General features: G+C 35.4%; 1 protein-coding gene across 1 annotated transcript in view; it reads right to left on the bottom strand.

The window, feature by feature from the left end:
- FBN1 (fibrillin 1) overlaps positions 1–24,148 on the bottom strand; it is a 307,141-nt gene that overhangs the window by 34,184 nt on the left and 248,809 nt on the right. Inside the window, exons 42-52 of the mRNA XM_044660055.1 lie at positions 22,311–22,436; positions 17,969–18,091; positions 13,621–13,746; positions 10,921–11,037; positions 9,535–9,663; positions 8,527–8,646; positions 7,359–7,484; positions 3,078–3,227; positions 2,362–2,427; positions 1,937–2,053; positions 344–463 (exon numbers count right to left, since the gene is read on the bottom strand). Coding sequence (XP_044515990.1) covers positions 344–463; positions 1,937–2,053; positions 2,362–2,427; positions 3,078–3,227; positions 7,359–7,484; positions 8,527–8,646; positions 9,535–9,663; positions 10,921–11,037; positions 13,621–13,746; positions 17,969–18,091; positions 22,311–22,436 — 1,320 coding nt within the window. The remainder of the gene's footprint in view (positions 1–343; positions 464–1,936; positions 2,054–2,361; positions 2,428–3,077; positions 3,228–7,358; positions 7,485–8,526; positions 8,647–9,534; positions 9,664–10,920; positions 11,038–13,620; positions 13,747–17,968; positions 18,092–22,310; positions 22,437–24,148) is intronic.

The following is a 24,148-nucleotide window of genomic DNA, read 5'->3' as shown; positions in this document are numbered from 1 at the left end:
AAGAAGGAAGGAAGGAAGGAAGGAAGGAAGGAAGGAAGGAAGGAAGGAAGGAAGGAAGGAAGGAAGGAAGGAAGGAAAGAAGAGGAAAGTAAGGAAATACATAGTAGGGAAATCCAGAAGTCACAAATAATTGTTTTATTTAGGTCACATGGTGGAACTGTTGTCACTGCATTGCTGTTCTAGAAATACTTTATGGACAGAGACTGGAGAGAAAAATGAGAGGCAAGATTGACATGGATGGCTATAGAAATAGACAAGAAAAATCCTTTCATGGCTTATGTGGATTATTTCATACAATGAATGACATTTTATATTAAGATGAGTGAATGAGAGAGAGACTTACCTTCACATGTCATCATTGGACCTGGCTCAAACCCTTCCTCACATGTACATTCAAAGCCTCCAATAACATTCTTGCATGTTCCATTTCCACAAGGATTACCCACCGAGCATTCATCAGTATCTGCAAGATATCAAGAACACATTCAAGATATGATGAATCACTGTAACAGTAATTTCAATTTATGTTATCCATTTCATCTAAAGAACCTAGTGCTACTAGACTTTATTTCATTACTAAAAGCTACTATTTTGCTTTGACAGAAAATCAATAGTCACTGGATGTCTGATACTGAAGGGATTCTCTAAATTTTGAGGATCATATGGTCCAGAGAGATGAAATGACAACCTGTGAGAGGTTACACAGAATTTGATTATGGCAGATAAGAGATTAGAATTTGGTTCTCCTAACAACCAATCCAGTGAGTTTCTTTCTTACTTTAACATATAGATGGATATTTTATACTTCCACAATTTTAATGGTGCATAATCTATCAGTTTGGGTTCCTGAAATAGATGTGTTTGATTTAACATACCATCTCAAGCTGATTAGTTGAAAAAACCCATAGGTTTTTGTTTTTTTTTAACCCTTGTACTTCGGTGTATTGTCTCATAGGTGGAAGATTAGTAAGGGTGGACAATGGGGGTCAAGTGACTTGCCCAGGGTCACACAGCTGGGAAGTGGCTGAGGCCAGGTTTGAACCTAGGACCTCCCGTCTCTAGGCCTGACTCTCACTCCACTGAGCTACCCAGCTGCCCCCTGACCCATAGGTTTTTCATACAGGCATTCTTTGATTTTGTAATTAGAGGGTTTAAAGGTAAGATTATATATGTCTATGTATACACACATATATGGCATATAATTTATTTCTAAATATTTCTAAACAAACTGAATTCTGAGTTACTACATTTGAAATAATATGTATGCATGTGTATCTATAAAATGAAAATTTGAATATTAACAATATTTTGAATTTTGCAATGTTTCAATAAAATATCTTCCTCCTCACTACTTCAAATCAAACTTCCTGATTTTGTACTAATAATAGCTAACATTTGTATAGTGCTTTATATTTGCCAGGTTCTCTAACTACATTATCTAACTTGACGCTTGAAACAACCTTGTCGAGTAGGTTCTATTATTACTCCCATTTTATAGATAAGGAAAATGAGACAGACAGAGGTTAAATGACTTGTACAGTTAGGAAGTGGCTCAAGCAGATTCTGAACCCAGGTGTCCTCATATATCCACCCAAAACTCTATCCTCTGTATTGGAGGTATCAAACTTAAAAGCCCAAAGCTCCCTAATGAAGCCGGAACCAGAAAAAAAGTAACTGGAAAATATTTAACAAAGTAACAATACAATACAACACAGGTAATGTTAATTTGTGATTTTCTATGTCAATATGCAACCAGCAGAGATCTGTTTATATAACACTTTGACACCACTGTTCTATACAATTTAATTGTTTAATAAGTAATGAATAAGCTTAATTACTTAATAATAACCTTGTTCAGGTGGCTCAGGCTAATTCTGGAAGTCTGATTTTAGTTTTACATTTAGAAAACTGTCACAGAAAGCAGTTTGTTACTCACCTACACACTCAACTCCATGGAGTATATACCCAAAAGGACACTCGCAGCGGTAGGAACCATCTGTGTTGATGCACTGGCCATATTTGCAGACATCAGGCTCTTTGCATTCATCCATATCTTTACCAAAGGAGAAAGAAAATAAATAATAGGAATTTTGGGGGAGGGTAGAAGGGGAGATAAGTGTCATTGATTCTAGGACATATCTTATGCTTTAAATTTCCAGGCTTAGTGGGAAAAGATACCTTTAACTGACTACAATGAAAAGATACTACTTGCTCTAATTTGATATTAGGGAATTTCATTTCCCAAAATTGATACATGGGTGTATGGCAAGGAAATTCAAACAATTGCAAAAAGGGAATTGGAGGTATCAACTGGTGGATATTATTTAAAAATCAATGTCAGTTCAAATAGGAGACACTTACCAACACGAGTGTCATCAGGTCCAACAATGATCCCACTTCCATATGGGCAGATTTGGCGAAATGCCTCTGTAAATGAGATAAAGAACTTGTTCATTTATGTGACAGTCATAGTTAATAACTGAACTACTTTGCATTTTTATAAGTAGCATTTTTCTCATAGACCTGAAAGGATTAAGCTGGCTTTTCCAATCAAAACACCAGAAGTTCTTTTACTATATTTAATTACTTTAGAGACAGGGGATAGGTTTTATTAATCTTTGCATCTCTCTGAGGATCTATAAATAAATGTTTGTATAATGGAATACATGCCTTTTTTCCTAAGTGTTCTAACAAAAGATATACATGGATAGATGAAGAGTCTGCCATGCAGATCCCATTCATTCTATGACAGTAGAGAAATATAGAGTTGCCTAAGCATAAAGAAATTAATTACATGTCAATACTTTTGAACCTATTTCTTCCTGAAACAGATTCAGCACTTATGTTCTATGCCATGTCTCTTGATTCTAATGAAATGGGCTTATTTAGTTTTATATATATTTGAATGAACTTATTTAGTTTTATGTGTATAAAACTAAATGAACTTATACATATAAAACTAAATAAGTTCATTTTCCCTAGGGTAAAACATTTTTTTATTATGACTATCTAGCCTACTTTTATGGCCAACTTATATTCTGTACTACACAAAGAATTAGGCAGATAAGAGGATATACCATCTGGTTCAGTAGGACACAGCTCACATGGGTCCCCCCAACCTTCTCCCTTTAAGGCACAGCAGCATTCTTGTTTGGAATGATTCCTGGATTTAGGTGATGAACATTTGCCTCCTTCAAACTTCGCGTAGCAATAGCTCATTCTCAAGTCTGCAATATAAATTCAAGTATGTGTCAGCATAACTTAAAAATAAAGCCAGGAGGGATTTGCTTAACAAATCAGTAATGACATTGCTTACCTTACTAACTTACCTCCTAAAGTAGTTAACTGGCCCTTTAATATTAAGGTTAAGTATAGAAAGATGGAAACATGATACCATGATTTCACTGGTGTATGGACTCCTAAATGATTACAACTCAGTAGTCTCAGAGAGTTGCTCAGAGCACTGACAGGGTCACACAGTTAGTTACTGTCACAGCCAGATCTTGAACCCAACTCTTGCTGGTTCTGAAGATGGCTCTCTATCCACTACACTGGTGATGTTTCATCTTTTTATGTGAGGGAAGACACCATTAAAGATAGCAAAAATAATGTATGTTCTTAAAGGATATGGCAAAGAAATCTTTAAAGCTTAACTTTATTTCTCCTTTTGACCAACTTTCAGTATTAGTCCAATATTAGTATTCAGTATGAAGATAAAATCTAGTAAGTCATTTTTCAAAAGTGACATCTTTCAATGGCTCTGATATGGGTTTACCATGTAAAGAGAGCCATTTGGGGGATCATTCAGACTATACTCACTCTGGATAACATTTAGGAAGACACATAGGATAAAGAGAAACACTGGATCTGCGATACCATATTCTGTTGTTTGCTCTGGGTAGCCTAAGTATGAGATCCAAATTAAGATCCCAGCCCATCTGCATCCGACATGTGAAGAATGGCACATATATGGTACAAGAGTCAGCTATAGAAACAACCACTCGTACAATTTCCTGAGTGTAAGATGCACGCTGGGAATGATACAGAATTTCTAAAAGACTTAGGTAATTTGAACTTCTAAATAGAAGCTGGTTTGGCTCAAAACCAGAAAACAAACAAACAAAACAACCTTTTCTTTTGAAAGAGCAAATTACTTTAATTTAACCATTATTTCTTAGTGAGTAATAAACATGAAATACTGGCTCTAATTCACATAAAATGCGGTGATATTTGCTGTCACCATTTTGAGCTTTGATTTTTCCCTTTCCTAGAGAGTAAGCCAGTGACTTGATGAAGTGAGGTTACTCCAGGGCAGAAGTTATGTTTTCTTTCAAACTTGACCTACACAGCTCTAAAGAAATTTCACTATTCTCATAAGTCCTTAAATTAAGCTCAGGTTAGAGGGTAGTTATAGAATTAGAAGGAAATATCTGTACTGCTCTTTTCCTCATCTATTTTCCTAGTCCTATGTACTTTGCAAACCTTCAAGCATTATATAAATGTCAGTTATTATCACATACAAACCATCTATTACACACTGTAAACTTCTATTTAGACAGCTTCATTTGATTTTGTTCCTAACACTATCATGAAAAAGTAGATATTCTATTTACATGTGAGGATCTTAAAGTCTAGCTGTTAACTGGCTTGCCAAAGTGTCTACTTGTAAAAGAATCAAGAGCTAATAATAAGAGCAACTAACACTTTTATATGATACTAGTAACAATAATAAGTGTCATTTGAAAATTTTTAAAAATAGTAACTGACATTTAAGATTTGCTAAGTGCTTTAGGCACATGACTCTCATTTGAATCTCTTAGCTCTATGAAGTGACTTCCACAGGTATCATCAGTCCCATTTCATATAGAAGGTAATTTAGTTTCAAAGAAATTATGTAGCTTGCTCAAACTCATGTCAATAGGAATAAAAGTATTAGAGGCAGCTTTTGAATACAGATCTCTCTTGTCATTAAGTCCAGTATTCTTTACACAATATCATACTGCCTCTTCGTGGTTAAAGGCACAAATCTCCAATTCCTGGAGCCATACTTGACTTACAGGACTTGGCTGGATAAAGTAGATGATATCTCAATCTTCAGCTGGCTTTCTGAATGATTCATTTTGCTATTTCTGACTTTTAGCTCCTCCAGAACAATAATCTCTCTAATTTCTACCTTACTCCAGCTCTACTGTGATAAGGAAAATCTAGGTAATACTTATGAAAAACTACAAGATTTTACTTTTTAAAGGGCTGATCAAAGGTCTAGGATAATAGTATTAACTAATAAATATCTGATAACTTATTTGTCTACAGCTTTTCATTTTTATCTGCCTTCATAACTTGGTCAATCTATAAGTACTTTCAATGAATCTGTTAAATGTCTTTAGTCTGAATTTTCATTTATTTTAGTTTCTAAATATAAAGACATACACACAGATTTCTGTGTTTTATAGTTCAGTTTAAATTTTATATACACATACATAGTGGCGAAACTCGTAGGAACCAAAATGTATCAACTAATGGAAGAAAAATAATATTACCTTTAGAGTAGAACCTAGTCAAGAAAGCAACTGACTCTTTTTGCTTCTAGATGTTAATGCTTTCTTTTAAAAATCACTGTTTTTCCTCCACTTCTTTATTTGACACTCTCCCATCACTTTCCACATCCAATCCCAGCACTGAACAGCTTTTTCAACAATATCAAGTTTCTAGTAACTTGAGACCTCAACACAACCTCTTCACTGCTGGAGGACACATTTTAAAATAGGTTTCTGGGCTTTGGAAACTCTTGGTTCCCATGAATTTTTTCATAATCAGAAATGTGAACCTGGCTTTGTTCCTTCTTGGTTTATGTTCTTGCAATGTCATGTCCACACTACACAGAGGCACAGATCACTTCATACATCATTTTGACTATGGTTCTGTTCTTGCTCTGGGTGAGTTTCATGTATTGCCTTGTAGTATTCTTCCAACTAAACTGGTTCATTAATCAAAGGTGACTTTTAGTTGAGAAACAGAGCTTTGCTCCTCTACTCAGTTAAACTATCTATGTGGGTCTCACCAAGCTCTGAAATTTTATCAGAACCAACAGAAATCGTTTCCCTTCCTTCTGGCTCTGTCATCTGTGGCTAAACCCATGGAAAGGCTACTCACAGCTGGGTTTATTGTTTTGTTTTTTTCAGAGTTCACTTGCTCTGTGACAGTCCAGTGCAAATTGAATTAATGGCTTAAAAGTTTCCCTTGGCCTGCCACACTGGCTAATTCACACCCGGTCTCTCATTGTTTCCTTTTCCAATACTGGTCTTGTGGCTGGCATAGTGCAAAGTGAAGGGGACAAGTTGGTATTTATCTGGCATATTTTAGGTTATACAGACAAAAAAAGACTCAGATGACAAGTCAAAAACATTTAGTTAGTGATGGTGGTATGAATTAAGAGGACCTGTTGTTATTTTGTTTCTTTACTCTTATGTTGACAACATAATGCCAGCATCACTGGTTGAAGAGTGAACATTCAATCAGATTGGTAATTTGACAACATACAGGCAAAAATCAAATATGGTTGCTTCACTGAATTATTATTATTTTTAAAACCCTTACTTTCTATCTTAGAATCAGTACAGTGTATTGGTTCCAAGGCAGAAGAGTGGTAAAGGCTAAGCAATGGTGGTTAAGTGACTTGCCCAGGGTCACACAGCTAGGACATGTCTGAGGCCAGATTTGAACCTAGGACCTCCCATCTCCAGGCCTGGCTCTTAATCCACTGAGCCACCCAGCTGTTCCCATTCACTGAATTATTTTTTAACAAAACACAATTTTTTTCCTGTACATTGTCTTTAAAAAGCTAGGGTACTTTTTTGGTAGAATCATTCAGTGGATTAAGAAAGATGATTTTAAGACTTATATATGAACTTATTTTTAAAGCTAGAAATCCAACTCAAGTGAGAAACTGAAAGACACATTCAAAAAGTTAGCAGAGGTAAAAAGGACTTAACTGCTGGTGTTCTTGGAGTACAAGTCAACCCCAAATTTTGGGAAGGATAATTTTTTTTTAAACTCTTGTACTTCGGTGTATTGTCTCATAGGTGGAAGATTGGTAAGGGTGGGCAATGGGGGCCAAGTGACTTGCCCAGGGTCACACAGCTGGGAAGTGGCTGAGGCCGGGTTTGAGGGGAAGGATAATTTTTAACCTTAGAGTTTCAAATGAATTCTGGAATAGGTGATAATCAGTGAGTAACCCTTGATGAATGAAAAATTGTTTCCTTTCTCACTGCAAAGGGCCAGAGCTTGATTATATTTCATATAAAACCCAGCAAATCAGCACATTCTAGTGAAATGATAAACTCTTTAAACTCACTCACCTTGGCATCTTCTACCAGTAGATGATAATGAAAAGCCTTCTGGACACAGACATTTGAAGCTGCCTGGAGTGTTACTGCATGTGCCCAAGGCACAGATTTCTGGTTCTTCCACACACTCATCAATATCTAGAAGAGTTATACATTTCAGATTATTTCTAAATGCAATCAAAATATCACCAAAATGGCAACATGAAAAAGTATCACATGCAGCTTGTTAATCTTCTGGTAATAAAATCATGAGAATTCAGTGCCTTTTAAGAGCTTGGTTTTATTTTGAAAAGTCAGTCAATTCTCAGTGTACAAGAATGAGCAAGGTCTTCTTATGAGTGCTATGAGGTCTCTCTCCCACCTGTCATTGCCATTCATCATATTAACAGCACTAATAACACACAATTAAGAACTGAAAAGGGACTTTAGGGACCATGTAGTCTACCTATGTACCCTCAATTTACAGAAAACTAAGACCCAGTCACAGGTTAATTACTAACAGCTGAGACTCTCAATCCAGTATTCCAGACTAAGTATTGTATGAGCTTGTTGTCATTTAGTTGTTTCAGTTGTGTCTGACTCATCATGACCTCATTTAGGATTTTCTTGGCAAAGACACCAGAGTGATTTTGCCATTTGCTTCTCCAAATATTTTACAAGGAGGAAACTGAGGCAGACAGGGTTAAATGACTTGCCTAAGATCACACAACTAACTAGTAAGTATCTGAGGTCACATTTGAACTTCAGTCTTCTGGAATCCACGCCCAGTCCTCTATCCATGGTGCCACCAACCTTTATGAGCACACTGATACAAATGAAAATAAATTATAATGTTCAATGATCCCTAAGGATAACTTTTATAGTTTGATCACAAGCGGCAGTGTTGTGTGATGGAGAGAGAGCCCCAACCTCCTCCTTTTACACATGAGGACACTGAGGTCTAGAAAGGTAAAGGGACAGTAGAGCCTACCTCTGCCACACATGGGTTGTGGCACTTTGAATAAAGCTTAGCATGGTGCCTGGCATATAGGAGGTGCTTAATAAATGCTTGTTAACTGACAACATCTGCCCTTGGACCTGCTTATGATTAAGTAATCCACAAACTATGATACCACCATCAGGATAAGAAGCTGAAAATTAGAAAGGCTACTTTTATTTTCAGCAATTATGTCCCTTGTACCTTCACAGTTGTCATTTTGCAGGCTGTATCCAGGAGGACAAATGCATCTGTAGGATCCATCCAAGTTTTGACATGTGCCTGGTGCACATTTCCCAGGATCAGCTAGACACTCATTTATATCTGCAGGTAAAAATGGAGACCATTAACTTCATCAAGTAGCTAAATTCAAATACATTAGAAAAAAAATGAAGACAAGTTAAAGCCTATGAAGCTTTTGCAACAAAACCTTATCTTAAACTAAAAAAAAAAAGAGGACATAAAAATACTTAACTCTCTGAAAGGTGTGATTTTTTTTAGCCTGGTAGGTAAAAAAATTGAAGGGGTCTAAAGAGTTTTATGGGTTCATACCCCCATAAAAAGTTCCAAAATACAATGTAGGAGCTTACTTGGAAAGTATTTTGAAAAAAACCCTTTTGCTGACTTTGGTTATGATTGCTTACTTTTTTTAACCCTTACCTTTCATCTTAGAATTAAAACTGTGTATTGGTTCCAAGACAGAAGAGTGGTAAGGGTTAGGCAATGGGAGTTAAGTGACTTACCCAGGAAATGTCTGAGGTCACATTTGGACCCAGTACCTACTGTCTCTGAGCCTGGCAAGATTACCTATTTTCAAAAATATGTCATCATCCCTGACTCTTTTTTTAAACCCTTACCTTCCATCTTAGAATCAATACTGGGTATTGGTTCTAAGGCAGAAGAGTGGTAAGGGCTAGGCAATGGGTTACTTAACGTGACTTGCTCAGGGTCTCACAGCTAGGAAGTGATTAAGGCCAGATTTGAGCCCAGGACCTCCCATCTATGGGCCTGACTCTCAATCCACTGAGTTGTCCAGCTGCCCCCAACCCTGACTTTTTAATAAGGACAGACTTTTCTTTTTGTAGGTGCTAAGTTTATTGTCATTTCTTCCACTCAGCTTTACCAAGGAAGAGTGACAATGGGGATTTTGCATTTCTTTTGACAATCTGCATAATGTTTTAATTTGAGAAACGTTTATATGGTTTCACTCACCAACACAACTTCTTCCATCAGCAGTGACTTCATAGCCTTCATTGCACTGACACTGGAAGGATCCAACAGTATTGAGGCACTGACCATTTCTGCAAAGATTCCCATTCCCAGTAGCACATTCATCAACATCTATAAGAAAAAACAAACATTTGACACAGTCCAAAGAGAATGAATGTTACACAACATTCAAATTAGTTAAAACTCCAAATGCAGTAACACTGGGTTTCTCTAGTCTTTGTTGGATCAACTCAATATATCAAGATTCAAGGAGCATCTCTTATTTAGTCACAACTCGAGCTTTAAGTGAGAAGTAAAATATAATTCAACATAGTTTAGGCAAATCACCTTCATTAAAGGATGTGAGATTTTTGTGTAAGAATTTTAAACCAGGTTCAGCTGGGGTTTCCTTTAAAAAAAAATTACTAATGAATTAAGTGTACACGTCACAATGGAGTGCATTAAAAGTTCCTGCAATTAGTTGCAGGTGTACTTAGCCTCTGGCTCTCCTCAAGATAAAGCACATTTGTTTAATTACACCTGCCAATGATTAATTGAAGGTATAATTAGTTACAAATGGAGGGAGGAGGGATTTTAAGTGAGCTCAAGAATGTTTCTGTTAACAGAAAAATTCTTAGCAGAACATCTGGCCAAGTTAGTCTACATTATTATTTACTAACTCACATGATTATTAATGAAACAAAGCAAATGCTCCAAATTATCTATCTATCTATCTATCTATCTATCTATCTATCTATCTATCTATCTATCTATCTATCTATCTATCTATCTACCTATCTATCTATCTATCTATCTATGTACATATACACACATTTATATTTAGTTCACAAAGATTGATCAATGTAAGCTGGTGATAAGCTTTTTAAAAAAAAAGCAATGGAAATGGTTACCTACTACTTTTACTTTGAATTAGCACACTACTTTTGGGTCTGTGTTTCATATTTTCTTTTGTTCTTTTGTTTTTAACTGAACTTGCATTTTCATCTGTATAAGGAGGTCAGGCAGTCCTTCTCTCAATGTGGGTCAGCACTTTCTAGTCTTAGAGAATTGCCTAAGACACTGAAAGGTTAACAGACTTGCTTAGGGTCACCCAGACAGTATCTATCAGAAAAGAGACTTGAACCTAGGTGTTCCCGACTTCAAGGTCAGCTTCCTATCTACTACAACAGCCGGCTTCTTGTCATTCTCTACAATGGCCAAAAGTTTTAAATCTAAATTTTCTTTTTCCTGCAGAGGAGGGATATTATGATTCAAATAAAAGATGGGCTATTAAGTCCATGCAATGCTTCTGTAAATTAAATAGGAATTCTTCTTATTTTAAGTAACAAAGCTTTTTTATTCCATAAAATAATATTGAAAAATACTGACCTATACAATCATTGTTATGAGAGAGGATAAATCCATGGTTGCATCGGCAGTTGAAAGAACCAACAGTGTTTCTGCATGTTCCATTTCCACAGGCATCCCTTTCGCACTCATTTATATCTAGGGAAATAAAGAACACAGAAGACTCATTGTTACAGATCAGCAAGAAGTAGGCAGTTATAGGGATTTTAAAGTCCACAAAAAGGTCTACATACAAGTTCAGAGAATTCTACACATCTGCATTATTTTCTGTTTCAGTGGTACTTCCCTACATGTAGGAAGTATGGGCTCTATTCATAAATATTAAGGATAACCTATCTTCATAGCTGGCACATGTCATTTACAGTAACATTTGCATGGAAGACAATAACATGGGAACTACCAGAGAAAACTTTTAATTATTTTTAAAAACTATTTTCTTACATAATTCTTTCTAGTACATGATTCTGCTCAAAACCAGAGAAATCAAGGATGAACTCATGGATCTGGTCCACTGCCACCCTTGGCATTATTCTTTGAGATTTTTTTTTAAACCCTTAACTTCTGTGTATTTGCTCCTAGGTGGAAGAGTGGTAAGGGTGGGCAATGGAGGTCAAGTGACTTGCCCAGGGTCACAGAGCTGGGAAGTGTCTGAGGCCGGATTTGAACCTAGGACCTCCCGTCTCTCAATCCACCAAGCTACCCAGCTGCCCCCTTCTTTGAGATTTTGAAAGTAGTGACTCACCCAAAGCTAAAGAGCAACAAATAATAAAACTAACTGCAGTCTAGTTCACCTAATTTTTCTCCCTTCTATTGTCCCAGTCCACAATAAAAAGTATCGAATCACCCAGCTCATGCTGATTTCCTCTCTCTCTTATAACTCCTTTAGATACATGACCTGAATTTTCTCTTGCTAATGTATTATTCCCCTCTTTTAAATTTTATTGCCCTGACCCTTTAGATTATCTTAAAGTCTTCTTCCTTGATCTCTAAGCCTTATCTTTTTAAGTATCTGATAATGCTGTTATTTCCTTTGTTGTTTTTGAAACAAACTAATTATTTTTATAGTTCTTGATATTGTTATCACTCCTGGGGAAATAGAAAGTTGACTTCTTAACTAGATTATAAGTTCCTTGAAGGATGAGCCCTTATCTTATATTAATACTCCTCTGGAGCTGAGTACTCTGCTACATAGATAGTTACTATATTTTGTTGAATTAAAAAATGCAAATAAAGTTTTAGAATGTATATATCAGTGTATTTGTAGAGGAAAAGCAAAATTGAGAAGATGGTGGAATGAGAGAGAACTTGCAAAGTTAGTGAAATGTAGCAAAGATAAACTTCCTTTTATTTTAAGTTTCAAGCTTAGGCTTAAAACATCTTTGATCTAAGTCAATCTAGATCTAGAAGCTACAGGCTTCCTACAATCATTCTAAGATACCTTGAATTTGGAGCTTTAAAACATAACCAAAAGGGCTCCACCAGCAATGTAATAGTCATGACCACAGTTCACCGCAATCCAGGCAGTATTATGATGTTTTTTGGCAAACTATGGAGAAAGGAGGGGATGGGAGAATCAGAGAAAGAAGAAGGAGAAAGATAGCTGAGTCAGGGATGTAGAGTGAGTACTGGTTGGTAAGTGATAGAAAACTCAATGGAAGTTCTTTTCATTGAAAATGCTTTGCCTATCCAGGAAAGGCAAACGTACCATTTGGATTAATCCAGTTATACACAAAAAATCATGTTCAAGTTTCACTGCTTTTGAATAGTAATTCCCAGACTATGTGTTATGGAACCCCGGAGTGCAATGTGATGTGAATAGGTGTTCTGTGAGAAGATTTCAATGAGAGACATATTTTTTTCTTTAAAATATTAAATATAAAATTATGTATCAAAATGCTTATTTGGTGTAGGAATTCTTTGGTGTAAAAATAGGTTTAATTTCCTCTATTTTGCTCTAAAATTTCCCTGGCCTACCTTTATCCTGGAGAAATTCCATACCTCCAGGCCACTAGGACCAGCAATTTACAGGTTCTGTAAATATGCTTTAAGCCCCCAAGTATTCTGTGGTCAATGCTGCTGTAGAGTATACTCTACCTGTAGCTGTGAAACTTGTTCTTATACTTAAGAGTTGCCAAGAAGCCCAACAGATATTCTTTCAAAACAGAAAAAAAGTTGGGAGGAGGGAAGGAATGAATGTATAAATATATTGTGTTAAATCTAAAATACTGTCCTGATTTAGCACTGAAAGCAGGGTAGGGATTTAAAGCTTTCAGATCTCAACCCTGCAGAGCAAATATAACACTATTAGTCAGAAGGTAAGCTCCCATTTCAAGTTAGAAATGGTTTATATTCCATGAGTTAGGCTTACTTCATAAGAAATACAAAAGCCTATCACTCTTTTTCATCTCTCAGAATGAAGATTTTTTTTTTCTTATCTGATGGAAAAGTGAATACCTGGGAAGACAATCAGGATCACTAAATAAGATGTTTGCAGAGATAATTGTGAACTCTTCTCAAAATGTAAGATACCTACTTTTCTCTTGCAAAGAAGAAAGTAAGTCAGGCCTGACGAACTTAATATTTAATTTTCTAGTGCTTAACACAGTGCCTGGCACATAGTAGGTTCTTAATAAATGTTATTGGTTAATTGGAAGATGTGCAAAGGAGAATGGATTTTTTTTCAAAAAGATGTCGATAATGAGACACTTTTCTGAGACTCACCCACACACATGTTTTGTTCAGCATTTGTCTTAAATCCAGTGTGACAAAGGCAATAGAAACTTCCAACTGTGTCAATGCACTGACCATGACTGCAGATATTGGGGATTTCTTGGCATTCGTTCCTATCTATAAATGAAAGGCACAAATTCAGCATATTAGACACAAAGTTAAAAGATAAATACTAATAAAACAAATTCATATTAGACAACTTTGCTCAAAGAATGGGGTAGGAAGTGGAAAATCCTACAGATATTCTGCACACCTACATCCAGCAGGCACTGTGGCTTATAAATATGACTTGGTAAATATCAGACACTGGGAATGCAGCATAGTCAACCAAAGGGACTGAAAGAGGAGATAATTTGGAGGAGGTATGAAAAGATTGAAAATTCAACCTAAAAGATAAAGTTATTTTGTTTGGTTACCTGCCAAGGGAAGAAATAATGTCTATGTGACATACTAAAATATTTTGTCTAGTCTCGTTTTTTTGGTGATTCAACTGATGAGGATTCCATAACTTCCTTTGGGAAATCATATCATCATCAAATTTGCTATGCCACTATTATATGTTTTCCTGAGAGACAACCTAAATTCCTCCTTGATGAAGTTTTGCCTTACTATTTTGACTTATTTCTTTCACCTTTTGGACTCAATTAACAAACCATCTCCCTTTCATTCTTACATATAATATGAGGAGCAGATAATAGTAGTACTTTCTTTTTTTCTTTGAGTCAAAATCAAACTTATCCACAGACTAGTCTTCTCATCCCTTTTCATGCTAATTACTAAAATGTGATGATTTTTTTTGTCTGTTCTTGATTGACTTGGATCATCAGATAGTCTACTGAGAGTTGTTGATTTGGAGGTATCCCAGATAAAGGGAAAACTCATAGTTTGTGTTTCCAAGACAAAGATGGATACCTCTAGCATCCTTTTATACACAGAGTCACAAAATTGAATGGTCAATTTTGGGAACTGCTATATCTGACAATATATTTATTTATGTTTAAGATGTAAGCAAAAAAGAATTTTCCCCCATGGCTATGTACTTATATCACATGAAGGGCAGAGAGCACTGCAGAACCCTAATCTTCCCTATTGACACAGGAAAGCAAATGTTAAAAATATGATCTACAAGGGTAGATGTTCTTAGCCTGAAGTCTATAAAGTTGTTTTTTATATATTTTTATGACTATTTTAATATAATTGATTTCCTTTGTAATCTTTGCATTTTATTTTTATGAATTTAAAATCATCACTCTGAGAAGAAATTCATAGGCTTCATCAGACAGTCAAAGGAGTCCATGATACAAAAAAAGGTTAAGAACTCTTGTGCCAGGGCAAAGCTATCTGAATATAGGGCACAGCTTACCTTGCCTGTTTTCTATATCTGCAATAGTTTTTGCAAATTTTTGTCTCCATTCACAGCAAAATGCAACCTTGCTAAGCCACAGGATCACTTCTCTAGTGTATCCTGGCTGCCACTTTCTCTAATATTTCTATTGAATAGGGAGTCTTCATGGAGGGCAAGTGTTGGATTTAGAATTGGAGGACTTAAATTTAAATCCAGGCACTGCCACTTTTACCTGTGTTACCTTGGACTCAATCCCCCTTGGCCTCGGTTTCTTCAACTATAAAATGAGAGAACTGGAGTTGGTGACCTCTAAGGTTCCTTTTCACACTGAATCTGCAATCCTAAATATTAGCATTCATGTGCGGAAGTAAATATTGAAGAGAAAGGCCATAGATTCATATGAATTTTGGATGGGAATGATCTTATAATCTAATCTATCTTCTCATTTTTCAGATCTTTTCTCTCCATTTGTAACACTCAAAGAGTTTTATTTATATGGCAGTGAGACTATCCTAATGGGTTAAAGTCTGTATGGGGCCAATGTGGTAAGGTTGGGGGATATAAATAGTCCTGGCCTACTTCTTGTGTACATAAAAAGTGGTGTGAAATGATTTATAGATTATCAGCATTTCTTATTTGGACTGGAATTATTTCACCTATTTTCAAAGAAAACTAAAATAAGACCAAAATGAAGGGAAATGGTGCCACTGCCAAGTTATACGTGGGCATTGTGGCTCATATCAGAGGCCTTCCCACTTTTTCCTGTCCTGTTATTTTAACAAATGGGTAACAACAACAGTTCTGTTGACAATATGCTAAATACTTGCACATATTACCCTAAACTCAACAAAACAGGCTTGGTTCTCAAACTGATTTTCTGTCCAGCTACTACACCCTTTTCCCATTGAGGGCTCATAAAACAATGCAAAATGTACTACAGGCAACAGGGCACTTCCTAACACTTAATCACTTGTGGATAAGAAAATCCAAGGAAAATCTGACAAAATTCCTTTGTGTGGTTTCATTCAGAAATGCATAAGATGTAGCTCCTGTCAAAAGGCCCACAATTCTTGAAATGAGCAAGATAACAAACTCCCTCCTGACCTTGACAATAACCTTTGCTAAAAATAATACAGTGTTTAATATTTGTAGATATATTTCATAGATTGTGATAGATGGAAGGGATATAAAAATGATCCAGTCCACCTTCCTCATTTTATAAATGGAGAAATGGAGGCCCAACAAGGTTAAATGTCTCACCCAAAGTCACCTAGCTTGTTTTGTGGCAGACCTAAACCATGTCTTCTGAATGCATATTAAAATAATTCAACTGTGATTTAAAGTTTTAAGAACATTAAAAAACTTAAAGAAGTAGACCTGAAGCCAGAAAGATTTAGGCAAATTAATTAAGCTGAGCGAGCCTTAATTTTTGTATCTAGTCCCCTCTAGTATTTTATGAAATTAGTTTTATGATTCTAGAGCTACAGTCTAGTATAACTCCTTTCTTATACAGATAGGGAAACTGAGGCCCACAGATGTGATTGAAAATTCAGAGACTTGATCTTTATAAAATCCACCAATTTTTATATGCTTAAACCTAATATAGTTTAGTCAAATTAAACACTCTATTTACTTTCTATGATAGATTAGAAGTTTTTAAGACTTAATAGAAATATATATGTATATGTACATATATATATACTTTTGTCTTAATGACAATATCTTTAAAGAATATTAAACTTTTTTGCTTAATTCTCTTCTCATAGAATCCTCTTAAGAGTAATTCAAGACCTTGATTTAGAGGTTCTCCTATGGTCATACTCTACATATTTGAATAATTTCTACCTTAATCTGCATATATTTTATCACTAAAATGCCAGTAAAAAGCCATGTGATGGTGACAATTCAATAGGGCTTCACTGATTCAAAATTTCACTTGGTCATTAAAAGTACCCATCTGAAAGCCTGGTGATACTTCAGTATGTTTTAGTAACCTCTCTAATCTACTCTTAACATTTCAAAACCTGTACTAGTGACAAACCACAGGCTATCAGGAGAGAGAGAATGCATTTCTTTTTTGTTAATCTTTCCCAATCCTAACAACGGCTACTTGGGATCCTTCCTCAACCATTATTTATTTATTTATATTTAGTCTATAAATGCTTATTTTATGTACTTATCTACCTCATTAAAATGTAAACTCCTTTCAAGAAGAAGTTGTTTTATCCATTGTATTTGCATCCCCAGGGTCTAAGACACTGCCAGGCACACAGTAGGTGTTTGCTGGTTAATTGATGCCAGACAAATACACTTGTAAAAATTGAGTGAGGGAAGAGGTATATAAATAAGGAAAGAAATATAGCATTTATTTTACAAGTCACATACCAGATTTATTTATTGTATTAAAATTTTATTAGCTATATATAAGATTTTACAAACTGGCTATGTAGATGTAGAGGCAGCTCCCCGGTGTAGCTGCTAGAGTATGCCAGTTGCTAGTGTCATTTCTAAAGTTAAGAATATTTGAGTTAGATTCCTGCCTCAGAAACTTATTAACTACATGACCCCAGGCAAGACAGCCTCTCATATATTCTCAATTTCCTCATTTGTAAAATGAGGATAATAATAGAACTTCCCTCAAAGACACTGTGAGGATCAAATGAGATAATATATGCAAAGTGCTTTATAAACTTTGAAGTCCTATGGAAATGTTATCTTTTATTCTTCTATTACATTCCTTTACAATCACAAAACAGCATCCTTCATTCTCACAGAGGAAAGAAGAAATGGCAAGATTTCCCTCTCTCTCACTCTTAATCAACCAGCGTGGCTAATAGATGATAGATAGTATTCTCACCCTTGACTCATGTGATTGATGGTAGAATCCAAGTTCTTATTACTCGGATATACTCTTGGAGGTAATTAAGTTGTCTATGGTATATTTTAAACATGATTTTATTTAAGGCCATGACAAGCCAGCTTCGGGGTACATACCGTTGCACTGTCCTGTTGAGGTGAACCTATATCCTGGCTTACAGTCACAGCGGAAGCTGCCGGCTGTGTTGATACATTCTGCATTGCGCTGACACACTGGACCATTCTGACATTCATCGATATCTAGCGGGTAAAGAGAATTTAATATGAACAGAACAGATCTGTAAGGTCAAAAGAAATGAAACCTCTAAAATTAAACAGATGTACATCTACTTCTTTTAAAGTCCAGGTATATTGGAAATATAATAAAGTATTTTCCAAACCTCTGTTTTCCAAAAAAATTTAGCCACATAATACTTCTAAATTAATACCAATCTTGGGTTTATGCATATGCATGGGATCCAATGATACAGATACACAAAACTCATAAAGGAACTAGAGAGATTAGGGATATGTTTTTTCCTAGATTTCATGGTTCGGTAGGATTTTCATTATCTTAATTAAAGTTTATAAAAGGCATAGCATTAATTCATGACTTCCACGTTGTAGTCAGATCACAATAATCTAAATGAGAAAGATATGTAAAATAAATGAAAAAAAGAATTTCAAAAGAAAAATATTTGTATTTTATATAAACTGAATTTCAAAAGATTTGACTTCTCCAGATGATTATCCTAACTTAAAAAAAAAAATTCAGCCTATCTTATTTCATTATGTAATAGATTTTATAACAGATAAAATCATGCTCCCCCAATGTAATCATCACATTTGGAAAGGTCCTCTGGGAAGTGATTAGTCTAATATAACATGTTAAATGTGTCCCATAACTCCTGGTGATTGATAAAAGGCTTTTTTCTCAGAGGATTCGGCTCAGTAATCAAAAGGCCCACCAGGGGGCAGCAAAAAGACCAAATGACCTAGCCTTAGTGTGTTTCAGCAAAGAGTACCAGAGGCTTCTGTGGGCTACCCCAGGTTCTTTCCCATCCACTCGGAGGCAGAGGAACATAGTGAAGTCTCTACAGGAAATATGACAGAGGAGGCCTGGTTCTAGTAGCTCAGAGGCAGGCTGACTTCACAGCCTAACACTCAACTGCAACTGGCTTCTATAGAAACCTTCACTTAACATGGGCGGCAGGGTGGCACCTGGAAGGGGCTTTCTGGCCACCTCTGGGATCTTTGGCAAACACATATCCTATGCATTATTTCTGAGACTACATTATCTGTGTTAATGGAAGGGAACAGGGTCATAAATAATCCTAAACCCCTTTTTGATATATATAATTATTAGCAAATTTATCTCTCTACTTACAGACCACCTGGATTCATGTTAAAATTAGTTTGCAATCTCTCAGAATATCATTTGGGAAGTTATCATAAACCATGGGATGAAGCTAACCTGGGATTAAAGATTATCTTTAGGAAATTGGCAGAATAGATAATCTGGCACCTGGAGAATCAAGAATTGATCATCACAGACCCCTTGGTGATTGGTCAATCCAAGAAATGACCTCTGATTCTACATGTCATTTAGAACAATGGTCTCCAGACTTTTATTGTGAGCAGATCAGTAGAAATTCTGTGTATATTATTTATTTTGAGATGATTTATAGGTTTTATCGGACTAATTATTGTGGCTATTATAAATCACACAAATATAAATTTAATTAGGATAACATAGAAATTAAATAATATTTCATCCTAGAGTTCACAGGGACTCCTGAATTATTACTGAGTAGGGAAGTGATACTGCTAGATCTGTGTTTTAGGAACATCCTTTCAGTAGCAACCTATATGGAAGATGGATTGGAATGGGTAAAGACTAGTGCCAGAGAGAGGAATTTGGAGGCCACTGCAATAGCCCAGGTAAAAGGAGATGCCCTCTTGAATTAAGCTGATGGCTGTGTGAGTAGAGAGATGTGAGATATTAGGAGATAGAAATAACAATATTTGGCAACTGATTGGATTACTTGGGGTGAGAGGACATAAGAAACTGAACATAACACTGAGATTATGAAATGGGTAACCAGAAAGATGGTGGTTCCCACAACAGCAACAGGAAAGTTTTGAAGAGGAGAGGTTTTGGAAAGAAGGATAATGTGATGATATCTATGATGCAGATCACAATCAAACCATGCCTGCCAATAACTTGTAATACACTGTATTCCCTCTAAAATGGGAGATAAAATGGGTAAAGAATTTTCCTAATGGAATTTGCATTTGTTTGTATGGGTGCCCAAGTAGTAGTTAGTTTATAAGTGCCCTGAGAGGCCAATACCAGGCTTAGAAGGGAGGAAGCTGACGGCTTGTGCAACAGGATGAAGGGTAATAGTACAAGAGTATTAGGGAATTTATTAGGTGATGTGTGGTCACTTGAGACAAGCAGCACAACTAGCTATCACAAGGAGGGTAGTAGCTGACTCCTCTTTCCACTCTTTTAATTAGATGGTTAAAATTTATTGACTCCTTAGGGTTGGACCTAATTTTGGAGATCACTGATCTAGAACACCAGCATGGTTCTAAGTAGATTTGGTGTCATAAATTAATCTTGTGTTTGGGAGCTCTAGTTAAGTACAGTTAGTTCTTTAATTTCTTTAAGCCAGTTCTTTAAGCAATGAGTGAAAGACAGGACCAACCCTGCTCTGGTTCCGCTAGGTACTGTTGCTCCTCCACTAAGGCTATCTTGTATCTAGCTAGTTTATATGTATCTTTTATAGACTTTTACATATGCATGTTCCTCGATAAAATGTATGTTCCCTAAGTTCACATTTCTCAATGCATAATACAATGTTTGGCACACCACAGTTGTTTTATTCATGATCACAGACAGAATGAGAAAGAAGCTTATGAGAATATCTAAATACTTGTCCTTATGTTCTATCTCAACTAATTACTTGAATCTAAACTCCATGAGGGACAGAATTACATCATATAAGTTATATATATGTAATATGTTTTAATCGTTATATAAAATAAAATGTAATACATAAATGTATTGCTGTATTATGTTGACTATAAAAGTATATAAATTATATAGCATGACACATTACAGTTATATATTATAATGACATAGTTATGTGTAATTATATATTCTACACAATAGAATAGAATATAAATAATATATAATGCTACATTATTAAACACAGTTACGTTATAGTAATTATATGCCATTATAGAATATATATAATTATAATTACATGTAGTCAACATATCACAGTATAATAATATAGTTCAGTTATTATAATACAACTATATTATATATATAGCAGGTGTGTTATACATACACATGTAAATTTATATAATATGATTCTGTCTCTCATTGAGTTTAGATCTATATCTATAAAATTAAGATATCCTATACATCTCTATGTATACAGAAAATGCATTTATACTATGGAAAGTATAAATATAAAGTATATATAGTATAAATATACATGTGCATATGCAGGATATCTAAACCATGTATAGTTTATACATTTATACTATACTATGTAGAGTATAAATATATACAAATATGATCTAAATGATGTATAGCTTACACATTTAAAATATATTTTGTATAGCATATGACATGATTCTTTATAAGGAATAGATGCAAATTATTTGTAATATTAATACGTTCATAATATATATAAAACATGCATATAGATCACATCTACACACATATGTACAAATGAAATATCCCCCAGTGTCTGACACTGTGTTCTGTATGCAGTAGATATTTACTAAATGTTTGTTGAACTGAATTGAGTCACAGGATATTCTAGGTGTCTTACTAAATGAAGCATATTTAATGGAGCGGTTAATCTCTCACAAATAAAAATGCAAATTTGTGATGCCTGTGTCTGATGTGAATAAAGAGCTAAATAATTAAGTAATAGTGTGCCTTCACTAATGGGGAAAAGATAATTTGAAAATAAGAAAGTATTATGTCCAAGCCAAGTATTCTTTATATAAAATGAAAATTTGTGGTCTCTGGCATTTGGAAATCTCTCAGGACTTTGGAATATCTATATTAAAGCTTGTTACAATTTGAAAGAGCCATAGTTTCAGGTTTGCAAGGGAACAAAGCTTTTGAAAGTCAACAGAGGAAGACCTCCCACTACTTGTGCTCACTTTCAAATAATGGGGAAAAAAGTAAAACTATTTACCACTCCCTATTATTCTTACATTTATGTCAGCTAGAAAATCTAGCACTTTCATAAGGGGGTAAAAAGTTGCATTGAGACTCAATGGATATTCTGCATAAAATAAAATAGGATTCACCAAATTGAGCCTTCACAATTTTTTTAGCACTTGGAGTACTTCTGACATCTGAGCTATGAGAGTCATAGTAAGAAAGAGTGTTTTTACTAGGTTATTACTTGGATCCATTTCTGAGTACGATAATCACAAAGACACTCACCTTCACAAATCAATAACTTGTCATTATAAAAGAACCCCACTGGGCATTCACATCTGAAGCTACCAACCATATTGATACAAACTCCATTTTCACAGACTCCAGGAATCTCTCGGCACTCATCGATATCTAAAAAGAAGAAAGACAATCTCTCGTGATTGACAATAGGGCATCTGGGAATTATACAATGTAAATCTGAAGTATAAATCACCGATTTTAGCCTATGCTATTGATAAGAGAGCTCTACTAGATGGGGAAGAATCTAACCACGTTCCAGAACTTTGATGTCTTCTACAAGCCATGAAGTTATGGAGACATTTAAAAGAGATGGTTCTGGTAGAGACAATCTGTTGTGGGTGCAAAGGAAGAACTTTGAGATGCACCCTCATTACAATCCCAAAGGTAATACTGTAATATAAGTGTTTAAATATGCATTTCAACAGCTGAAGCTGCTGGTCATTAAGATTTTGTGATCAGCATTTACTTCTCACCAATGTAAAAAGTGCTAGAAGCAGAGTTCCCTTTTCCTGCCTTTATAACAGGGGAAAATCAACAAAAGTGCTGCAGGTCAAATCCTTTGCTCAAGACTAAGTCAGTCACCTTAAGTACTTTTCAAAGAAGGCGGGGCATCAATTTTGAATGAAACAAAAAGATATATGAGGACAGAAAAATATTCTATTATAGTGAGACTAGGTGTAATGATAAATATTGTGTTCTGGGTCCATAGAAGAGAGAGGAGTATAAAGACAATGAGCATTTAGTAAGCATCCAATTTCCCTGAGAACTAATGAGTGACAAAAAAGGTGAATTCCAGAAGGATCCAGGGACAGTCAAAATGACAGAAGAAAACACTGGACTAGGGTTTAGGCAGTCCCAGGCAAGTTTCTTAGCTTTTCTGGCTTTATGTTTCTCATTTATTAAATGAGGAGGACACAGGACAGCCCAAAATTGCAGTTTTCTTTCCTCTTGATGCCATGGAATCACAAATTTAGAATAAGAAATGCCCGTAGTGGTCATTTATGCTTAGTATCATAGATTTAGAGCCAGAAGGGTCTTTATAGGCCATCAAGTCCAGCTTTCCTCATTTTATAGATGAAGAAACTGAGGCCAAAAGAGGTTAAATAACTTGCCCAGCATCACACAGCTAATAAACATCTCAGGAGTTATTTGAATACAGGATTTCCTGACTCCAAGTCCAGCTCCTTGTTCACAGTTGAGGGAACCAAGGCCCAGAGAAGACAAAATATTTGTCCAAAATCATACAGGTAGTAAATGGCAGGTTTGGGAATGGCTAGGTCTTACCAAGGTCCTGGGGATTTCTGGAAGGGGTTGGTTTTTTTACTATTTTATTTTAGTGAATAGCTTCAAAGTTAAAAAGTGACTGGAATAACTATAGAGAAAAATAATAATTACTATTATTAGAGCCAGTATTTTAGTGATCTCATTTTATTCTAATTACTAATTCTAATTTCTAATTCTAATTCTAAATTCTAATCTCTAATATTCTAATTTTATTCTACTATCCCCTTGAGGGGAATTATTAATTTTTATCACTACCTTACAGATAAGGAAACTGAAATAAGTTAGGGGTTAAGTGATTTATGTAGGCATTCAGAATTATTACCAGGTAGCTGAGGCCTTATTTAAACTCAGGTCTTGACTCTAAGTTCAGTACTTTATCCACTCCACTGACAGAGTCAGATGCTGACCACTTAAAGGACAAAAGAAATAGGAAGAATGAGTTCTCCTCTTGGATAACATTGGGTACTTTTGTTATAAAGATGAACTGTTACATGGAGAAGGGCCAGAAGAGGAAACCTTATGCTTCCCCCCTACAGATG

The sequence above is a fragment of the Gracilinanus agilis genome, chromosome 2 (assembly GCF_016433145.1).
Source record: "Gracilinanus agilis isolate LMUSP501 chromosome 2, AgileGrace, whole genome shotgun sequence".
NCBI classification, from domain to species: Eukaryota; Metazoa; Chordata; class Mammalia; order Didelphimorphia; family Didelphidae; genus Gracilinanus; species Gracilinanus agilis.
The sequence above is the reverse complement of the archived record's forward strand: the minus strand, read 5'-3'. Positions and strand labels throughout refer to the sequence as shown.